We start from the raw sequence: 10,274 nt of genomic DNA on the forward strand, positions 1-10,274 counted from the left end.
CTCTGGGCCAATGAGAGGTCCTTGAGGTTGGAGCAAGAAATAAAAGAAGCCAGTGCTTCTTATCACAAAATAATAAGAGAATAGCAGTGAAAGGAACCAGTGCTTATTGAATCCCAAATATTAATATTATAATGCCATGGATTATCAGTCTTTAGCTTTCATCCAACTCCCTGTTAGTTTTCAGTGGATTTCCAGCTGAAGGAGGCCTCCAGCAAATTTTGACATAGAATATTATGATTTTAATCACATGATTGACACCAGAGCATGACGGATTGGTCTTTTGCTTTCTCTTAGCTTACAGTCTAAATGTCCTTGCAATCATTAAGTCATATCAGGTCAGCCTATGAGTTGTTGCTTTTCTCAACTGTGTTCCTAGTCCACTTCTGTTTGTCCTACTTAATAATTCCTCAGACTGGGCTGGTGAGATGGCTCAGCGGGTAAGAGCACTGACTGCTCTTCTAAAGGTCATGAGTTCAAATCCCAGCAACCACATGGTGGCTCACAACCACCCGTAATGAATGAGATCTGCTGCCCTCTTCTGGTGCATCTGAAGACAGCAACAGTGTACTTACATATAATAAATAAGTAAATAAAAAAAAATAATAATTCCTCAGACAACACCCCAAATCTGGGGAGGGACTGTTGTTCCAAGTCCGAAGTCCTATTGCTTTTTTAATTTTTTTTAATGGCAACATCACTGAATGCCCTTGGTGGGGAGTAATAACAGCACCTTAGTATGGACAGATGGACAGAGGGTTAAGGAAAATATTTACTTCATTCATCATTCATCTCAAATACCCATTCCATTTCTTAAGCCAATAGCAATATCACAAAAAGTCTGAAGTCAAGAAAGTGCTCATTCCGTAGTCAAAGGTTTGAAAAACAAGGGATGTTAATTAAATATTGCAGTCTGTATAACACCCAGTCCAATTTTCAGTGTTAGGGATGGCCCTAACAAATAGAAGTAAGTCTGGGATTTCTACTTAAGATTCCATTGGTCTCAATCCATCATTTCTAATCATCATACCTTCCATATACATTTTACTAGATATGAGCTTTTACTCAGCTTTAGATTTTGTAGATACTTTGTTTTATACTGTATACTATTGTTTGCCCCATTCTAGTGCTTTTAATACTTAATATAAATATAAAAGGTTTTGTGTCTTTTATGTTGGAATTAAATAATCAAAGATATTGTAGAAAACCTCAATTAATATTTAGCACATGATTCCTACACAAGGACCACCATATTCCATGATTGAACAAGGTCTCTAGAAAGCATATTATCAGACTCACCAAATTGGAAGAGATTATGATACTCAAATAATCTTCATAGGAAATTGTCAGATATTAGAAAAAAACAAGACTTAGTGGAATTGTACTTCTGTCTATAATCATCAGTTATATACCAACATGTGTCTATTCCCTAATTAACACAGAAATTCATATTTTAAAGAAGCTTGGCTTGTAGTCAACCCCTACCAGACATTATACCTAGTACATGGATAGGAGTATGTCTTGCCAGGGGTGGGGCATGGCTTTGAGATAGTTGGCTTAAAGAAATTCTCCATTAAAATATCCAAACATTGACATTCCTATCAGGTAACCTTGTTTAACAAGCCAATACTACAATAAGATTTTTAACTGGCAAAAGTTGTCAATCTAGATGCTGAGAGGACCATTTTCCTGACCTCATCCTATGTATTCTCCATGAAGCGAGGGTCACTAGAAACACTCATTAGTCTCCAAAGTGAAAGAACTGGTAAGCTAAAATAGCAAAACTTTACACTTATCATCTCTTATACATTCAGGATACATTCTAATACCCATACTAGATACTAGACTATAGAGTTGGTACTAAGCTATTTGTATATATTTTTATGTATGTTCCTCTATAGATATGCATAAATGTATATACTTAATGTGTGTGTACATGTATGCAATAAGTTTTCATACATATATGCATATGGAAAAATTTAGTGCATCAGATAGGTAAATTGAAACATTAACAGCAGAAAAATATAATAGAACAGAGATTCAAGCACATTTTATTACAAAGACATGTATCAGTGCTCCTGCACATTGAGGCACTGACACTTCTGAAAGTGTCACTTGAAAAAAATCATGTAACTGAAGATTAAGTTATGCTGATGTCTTCAATACAGTCACAGGGAAGATGCTGCATATGATTGAGGTGAGGCCAAGAAGATTCACAGTGATTATAGATACACAAATTCTCATTTAAAACATAGACACACTTATAACCAAAGATGGAAAATTGACTAAAACAAAAGGGTCACCCCTCTTTTACTAAGAGCACCAACACCACACAAATGCATGTCTTTATACTGAGTTACTTATGTGACTATAAAAGGTCATTGAATTATTTTCCTGAAGCTCATTTTCTAAGGGTCAGACATCTTGAGATATTCCTCATTCCCAATGAGCAGATCTATTAATGTCCTCATTGTATATATGATACAGTTTCACTGCAGATTTTATAACGTTTCATGCAATTTTAAAAAATAGGCTTATGCATTCTCAGGAGCTCTATTGATACTCACAGCAAGGCTCTGAGATCAGCTCCTGGTGGTCTCACTTAGCTCTGACAACAGCAGGCTGTCTGTTTGTCTCAGGATCTTCAATGGCTCTCCCAGCCCCTCATGACTGGTTTTGTCAAGCCTTCAACAATTTCCTCACCTGCCCTCTTTTTCCTCCTGCCCAACTTAGTCCTGTGGATGGGAAACACTAGCCAAATAACTCAAGGACTGGATGAACAATTACCTGCCCTAATCTTATCAACTAACTCTGTCCATTCTCCTTTGCCCCTACTTGTGGCAGATGCTATAAACTCTAGGTGCCCCAAGACCTAAAGTTTTGCCCTGTTACATCACTTGAAAACCATGTTATCTACTCTATAAATTTCTTCTACATTCAACATGGTAATACACTGGCTCCTCATCATTCTGTCCTTTCTTTCACGATGCTCACTGAGCCTTAGGTCCAGGAATTATGAATACTGAAAGAGGAAGAATGAACACTCTCAGAAGCAAATGCCTAATCAACTACACAATGCAAAGTGATCAGTCCTGAGGTCATGTGCACAGAAAGAACAAAAAAAGAATCCAGCATTCAGCAAGCTTTATTATATATTCATGGATATATATGTATATATATACATATATGCATATGTATATATATCATTATAATCATCAAAGAAAAAGAAACAATCATTGTGAGAGAAAATGAGGGGGAGGATATATTAGGAGTTAGAGGGAGGAAATCTTGGAGGAGTTTGTGGAAGAAAAGTAAAGGAGGTAATGTAATTATATTTTAACAAAAAGTATATTAAATAACATGAACTACATAAAGTTTAAAAGTGACTACTTTTCAAACTGAAAGGAAGACAGACACTAAACTAAAGGTTTTGAACTTAAACCTTTTGTCAAGATATTATTTTGTACAACCACTAAACAAAATCAATTTATTATGGAAATCAAATACAAATTAATGAAGAACATCAATTACAGTAGCCACCATGTCTTACTGTGGTAAACACATGACAGAATTCACATTACATCATGTTCTACAGTAACTCATGTGCTCTGTCCATGCAGCAGAGGCTGGTCATGGTAAACGGGAAGTGCCTCTACTTTACAGGCTCTCTCACGCCAACCCTTTCTTCTTACCATCAGGCAGCTCCCACTCTTGGGTAGGCAGCATATGTAGCAATTCCACAGTGGTTGTTCATGCCTCTGGCAATCTTCATGTAGCCATTCATACCCCATTCTTTACCATGACTAAAAGGAACCGTGTTAACCATTTAGTAGAAAGAACACAGGAAAGTTGATTCATTACAATAACTCCCCGTGTAAACACTGATCCAGAAGCCTACTTAACTCAATGACCAGAAAATGCAAAACATCAAACTCTGAGAACCAAAAGTTATGTCATAAGATTATGAAAATCACAGCAGTAAAAAATCAGGATATTTTTCTACGCACAGATGGCACAGAACCAACAATATGCCAGCTTTTATAAAATCAATGTCACAAACATATTACTACTCAAAGAAACTGGTGACTGAATCTGAACAATTCTCATACTATTGGTTGCCAAGCCATAGTGTTTAAAAGTTCAGTGGTGGTCACAAAAGAGAAAGAACTGGAGTTCAAGTCCAAGATTCCACATAAAGTCAGAATGGAGACTGGAGTTGGATCTGTGTCTAAGAAAAGGGGCTTTTCCACAGAAAGTTTATTACTTTCCCATCACCCAAGTCAATCAGCTCACAGCCTTCTCTAACTACATTTTCAGATAAGCTGATATTCTCTTCTCATCTCCATGGGCAACTGGTCACATGCAGAATGAAAATTCACACCAACAACTTCACATGTGTGAAAATAATAATTTTTAAAAGAGATATTATCATTGCAGCTCGCCTGAAGTCTGGTAAAATGAAGGCACACCTGGAGAAGCTGGCAAAGCAACTACACATGATAGTAACCTCTAGGATCAGTGAAATATGCTGCCTCCATGGTAGACAGCTAAGGAAAATAACTTTTCTCAACATTGGAAACACAAACACACACACTCACGTACACACACACACACACACACACACAAACACACACCACACACACATGCATGCATGCATTCAAATAGGCATACTACACACATACAATTGGTTACAAAGGAAAAGGTTGTTGTTTAATATACATTGAAAAATTTATGGGGACTCTTATCCTTATTCTGACTCCAAGCAGAAAACTCAGTCAGAAAGTTAAACATAGATATTTGCAATTTATACCTGTTCTTTATCAGCCAGTATTTCCTGCCATCTGATTCTCTTCCTTCATAGCCATAGCCAACTAACAAAACAGCATGATTGACTGTATTACTCCTACATTTTGGCTCATAATAAATACCTGGAAAATAAAATCATAGGTGTGAGAAGTACCAGGAACATAATAATGATCACAGCCAATAAAAATATTAAAGTGTTTTCTAATTAATAAAAAAAAACTCCAGTAAATAAAAGAAAGGCCATCTAGACACCACCCCAATTAGGTATCTATCCCATCTTCAGACACCAAACCCTGATTATATTGCTGATGCCAAGAAGCTGTTGGTCACAGGAGCCTGATGTAGCTGTTTCCTTAGAGGTTCTACCAGTACCTGACCAATAGCAATGCAGATACTCACACACAACTATCAGACTGAGCCCTGGGACCCCAAGGAAAGACCTATGTGAAGGACTGAAAGAGTTGAAGGGTTTGAGACCCCAACGGAAGAACATGATCAGCTAACAAAATGACCTAGAGGACCCCCAACAGTAAACCAGTAACTGAAGAGTATATATGAAGTGATCCATGGCTCCAGCTACATATGTAGTAGAGGATGGCTATATCTCACGTCAGTGGGAAGGGAGGCCCTTGGTCCCATGGATGCCTAATGTCCCAGTGTAGGGGGAATTCTAGAGTGGTAAAGTGGGATTAAGTGGATGGAGGCAAAGGGGAGGGGGCAAAGGGGATAGGATGGGGGTTTGTGTATGGAGGTACCAGAAAGGGGGATACCATTTGAAATGTAAACAAATAAAAGGATTAATAAAAAATAGAACCCATTGTTGAGAGGAATCCTGATACAGGTTCTTATCCAAAAGCAAATAAATACAACAAACAAAACTTGGGTAATAAACACTGCCCTACATACTGCCCTACATAGAGAAATACTTTTCTTCTTGCATTTTTACTTAAAGAACCCATTTCAAGAAAACATAACTGAATATAAAAATATGTAATTCAAGACACTCTTTAGAAGTCAGTTCCTGAAAGACAATTGGTCCATTACTTAAGATATATCATGTGGAGGAAAGTTGTGTAATTTAAGTGTAATAATTATTATATATTATGAAGTATTCATATGCATACAAACGATCTGTGTCACAGTTCATATCACTTTCTGGGATGATTTGGGAATATTAAGTTGCAAAGGGCTCACATGTATGGGAGCTTGTTATTACTATCCATATACTAGTTATTTGCATCAAATATTATACACAGTAATGTGCTCCCTCAACCTAGCAAGAGTCTCACAAGCATTCTTAGTTATATCTACCAGAATGGTTCTCAACCTTCCTAATGATTGTTTAATACAGTTCCTCTTGTTCTGATGACTCCCAACCATGAAATTATTTTCTTTTTACTTCGTAACTGCAATTTTGCTACTGCTATGAATCAGAATTAAATATATAACATTCAGGATATCTGATATGCAACCCCTGTGAAAGTGTCATTTGACCCCCAATAAGGTTTTGACCTACAGGTTGAGAACCACTAAGGAACACATACTTACCTTCCCTATAAAAGGTGAAAGATTCATGTGAAGCATCAATGCCAACAGAGATGGGCCCTATAGTTGCTACAGCATGCATTAAGGCTTCCTCAGTCCTTGAGATAATGGAAAAGCCTGTGATTCTAGCAGCGGAATGTTTGGAGAGGTACTGGCAGTGTCCTTCCTTTAAAAGGTAGAAAGGTGAGAGAATCAGTTATTTCTATCCACCTGCAGGGAAGCATGAATCAAAATCACAACACTGCAATTTGTAGCTGAGTATCTACAAGTCTGGGCTATTCTTAAACCTCCCAGAAAGTGAAATTAACTGAGAGATTTAGATCTCATGTCTCATGAGGTCCGATTTCAGACCTCATGTCTTCAATGACACCTTTCTGTCCATAAGAAATTTTCACAGGAAGAACTATCTATCATATGTGGAATGATTTCCATATTCTGTGTGTGCAAAGAAGCAGGAACAGCTGCATGGAACCTCTGCATCATAAGGGTGTGACAAACTGATAATGAGACCTTGATGGTATACAGTGATTCTACCTTCCAATGTGAGTTCAGAAGACTGGATTATTTCTACAATTATCTGTTGCCTGAGAATGCTGAAATGACAATAGCATAGAAAATCCACTTACCCTTCCTTTGTATGGATAAGTTGACTCAGCCTCCAGACCACCATTTCTCCACACGTACTTTAAAGCACGGAATATATGGCCTGAAGAACAGCCATGATTCCCTTCAGTTCTAGAACAGTCCACTAGGTTTTGTGCACTCAATGAGACTAGTCTACCTGTTTTCCGGAACATCTGGCCTTCTATAGCACCAGCTGCAGAAAAGGCCCAACAAGAATTACATGTGCCCTAAGTAGAGAATAAAAGACAGTCATGCACAAACAAGTAGCAAACCCACATCACACAGCTGAATACTGTGTCAAAGAATGAACTGTTTGCAAGTTATTGGTGCCAAGGGAGGACATATCATTCTTTTGAGGGACCTGGCTACTGCCAGCTTTGCTTGTACACCAAAGAATGGCTGCATACACGTGCACATGTATGTGCATGAACATATGGGAAAGACATAAAATTGTCTGGTTGCTATTACCAACAATAAATAAGGCACAGAAACTGGAGAGGGACTGAATGGAGGCCACTAGGTAGAGGTAGATAATGGTAGAGGGACAGGATCCATACACATTGTACAAACAAATGAAACATTCAAAATAGGAACATATGTTATTAAAAGTGAATTATGCTAATTATGAATAAAGCTCCTATGAGCATTGTTGAACAATTGTCTTCGTGAGCTATTTCAGCATATTTTTGATATATGACCAAGAGTAATACAGCTGGGTCCTGAGGTACAAATATTCCCAGTTTTCTGAAAAAAAAAATGTCAAATTGGTTTCAAAAGTGGTTGTGCAAGTTTGCACTCCAATCAACAGTGAAGAAGTATTCCCCTTGCTCCACATCCTCCCCAGCATATTCTATCTCTTGAATTTTTGATCTTAGCTATTTTGATGGGAGTAAGAGGGAATGTCATAGTTGTTTGATTTGCATTTTCCTGATGACTAAGGACTTTGAACATTTAAGTGCTTCTCAGCCATTCTAGATTCCTCTGTTGAGAATTCTCTGGTTATATCTGTCTTCCATTTTGTAATTGTGTTATTTGTGTTGTTGGTGTCTAACTTCTTGAGTTATTTGTAAATTTTGGATATTAGACCTCTGTCAGATGTAGGGTTAATGAAGATCCATTCCCATTCTGCTGTCAGTTTTTCTATTGAGAACGTCCTTTGCCTTAAAAGATTTGTGGTTTCAAAGGTCCCATTTACTCCACAGGAAGACCACCTTGAGTCAACTAACCTGTACTCTTGGGATCTCAGAGACTTAATCACCAACCAAAGAACATATAGACTGATACAAGGCCTCCCCTATCACATGTAGCAGATGTGCAGACTGACCTTTACGTGGGTTGAACAATTGGAACTGGGGCTATCCCATAAGCTGTTGTATGTATGTGGGGCATGTTCTACTAGCTTGTATGCCTTGTCAGGTCGCAATGAGAGAGGAAGCACCTAGCCTTACAGAGACTGGAATTATTGTGAGGGGTGGATAGCCAAGGATCCCCCCAACCTGCTCAGAAGTGAAGGGAAGGAGGAAGGGAAGAGGATTATGGGAGAAGATGGCTGGGAAGGGGGCAGAGTACTGGATTTAAAGTGAATAAGTAAAAAATGACTTAGATATTTTTAACAAAAAGCAAAAGCAAAAATAAAATAAATAAGCAAAAGAAACAATATTAAATTTTTTAAAAAGTAAATTGTGTGTCACTCTACACTCAACACACACAGAGCAGTCAATGCTATTTTCCCCAGTGACTCAACAAGACAGTCATGTGATACTGCTATACCTGATTCTTCACAGAAGTCACATAGCCTCTTCTTCTCCAGTCCACAAATTTGGGGAGATAACCAACAATACGATGGTGGATACTTTTCTTCTTCCTAAGATTCTGGACTGGAATATCAGTCAGCTTTTTCCTGAATTCTTCACTGGTCTTCAAGGAACACAAGAATCATGAAAAACAAAAGATTTCACATGAACAATTGGAAAACTATGTGATGCAGTCCATCTCAAACTTACCATATCACCAAAGCCATTGACCTCCATAGTGAAGTTATTCTTCCCCTGATCATATTCAATATTATGTTGTTTGACCAGTTTCATATTTTCTTCCCATACTGCTCTCTTCTGCCCTTCTTCCTTCTGGAAATAAACATAATATATGACATTTCTTTATAGTAAAACGTGTCCACAAGCTGACAAGGAGTACTCACTGCCAGAGGTCATAAGACAGGTCTCAGGACACTGCAGAAAAAAGCCATTCTTCACATAACTAAGAACAGAAAGTCTCACCATCCCAAATCCTTGGTTCATGATTTTGGGCAATTGCTTAATAAAAGGTAATCTCTATGACCTCTGTGGCACCAAAAATACCAATAAGGACTATTCTCCATGAGGTCTGGCAGAATAGTATTCATATTACTAACCAGGCTGTAGATTTTGTTATATTTTATCTTCCACTCCTGCCATTCAAAATCCAAACTGGGATCAGATGATTGAATAGCTTCAGCCACTCCCAAGCAGAGGATGGCCAGCCAGACAGCAGAACCCATGCCTTAAGCACCTAGATGATAAGGAAAGGAAATAAAGACGACCAACTACAGTTTTTCCAAAATGCCTTTCACGCCATTCTGAGAAATAAAGACATGTGTGTTGGATAAAACTACTTGAAGAACTTTTTTCAAATATCTGCCCACATATTTTGATAATGGATAAATATGTACTTATGGTTAAAGATTCCATGGATGATATTAGTTGCTCCACCAAAATGCACAACATGTGTCTTGAATTCTATGAGTAGAAACAACCAATGCAGTCTGTGTATTACAAACTTAAATTACCAGAAAGATGTCCTTGAACTTCAAAATTAAAGTGTTAGACAGTCATGGATGTAGGACATGGATTTGTATGGCATCTGATTGTAAGGAAAAGGTTACTGGGAGAGCTGTGGCCAAATGACTTTCATATCCCTACCTAATAATTGGTATGTGGGATTATCTTGAAAACTTCCATCTTGAATGAAAATTATGAACTCCTAGCTTTTGAAAATATGGAAAGAATCAGTACTATTCCCTTGGAATAGAGTGTAGTGACTACACTCTATAATCACTATTTCAGTGATAAAATAGTCACAAAGAAAAGTCACTGGATACCAGTGGAATAAAAAAGATAGCCACACACAGGATTCAAATCATGACTTAATGTGCCTCTCAAATGATACTCACTATAAGGCCTAAGGAGAGCTATGTCATCTGCTAATACTTTTGCACATGTCAATGAAGAATTGTAGTTTACCAAGTGGCATTGTGCAAGGGGATA

The 10,274-nt window shown here is 37.7% G+C and overlaps 1 protein-coding gene across 1 annotated transcript; it reads right to left on the reverse strand.

The window, feature by feature from the left end:
- Positions 1–3,691: 3,691 nt before the first annotated feature.
- On the reverse strand, positions 3,692–9,508 carry LOC116081535 (cathepsin 8-like). Its single transcript, XM_031358107.1, has 7 exons — positions 9,383–9,508; positions 8,976–9,098; positions 8,743–8,889; positions 6,975–7,199; positions 6,352–6,514; positions 4,808–4,925; positions 3,692–3,800 (listed from the first exon to the last, which is right to left on the reverse strand). Exons 1-7 carry the CDS (start codon positions 9,506–9,508, stop codon positions 3,692–3,694), a joined length of 1,011 nt encoding a protein of 336 aa, XP_031213967.1.
- Between the last annotated feature and the right edge of the window lie 766 nt (positions 9,509–10,274).

This window comes from Mastomys coucha, unplaced genomic scaffold (genome assembly GCF_008632895.1).
Source record: "Mastomys coucha isolate ucsf_1 unplaced genomic scaffold, UCSF_Mcou_1 pScaffold7, whole genome shotgun sequence".
In the NCBI taxonomy this organism is placed as follows: Eukaryota; Metazoa; Chordata; class Mammalia; order Rodentia; family Muridae; genus Mastomys; species Mastomys coucha.

What these genes read in the sequence shown, in the direction of transcription:
- LOC116081535 (XM_031358107.1), bottom strand. Translation starts at nt 9,508, where the DNA reads ATGGGTTCTGCTGTCTGGCTGGCCATCCTCTGCTTGGGAGTGGCTGAA. An exon ending in CTTATCCATACAAAGGAAGG is followed by an intron (nt 6,515 to 6,974) that starts GTAAGTGGATTT and finishes TACCTTTTAAAG; the next exon opens with GAAGGACACTGCCAGTACCT. An exon ending in TTTCACCTTTTATAGGGAAG is followed by an intron (nt 4,926 to 6,351) that starts GTAAGTATGTGT and finishes TTTATTTTCCAG; the next exon opens with GTATTTATTATGAGCCAAAA.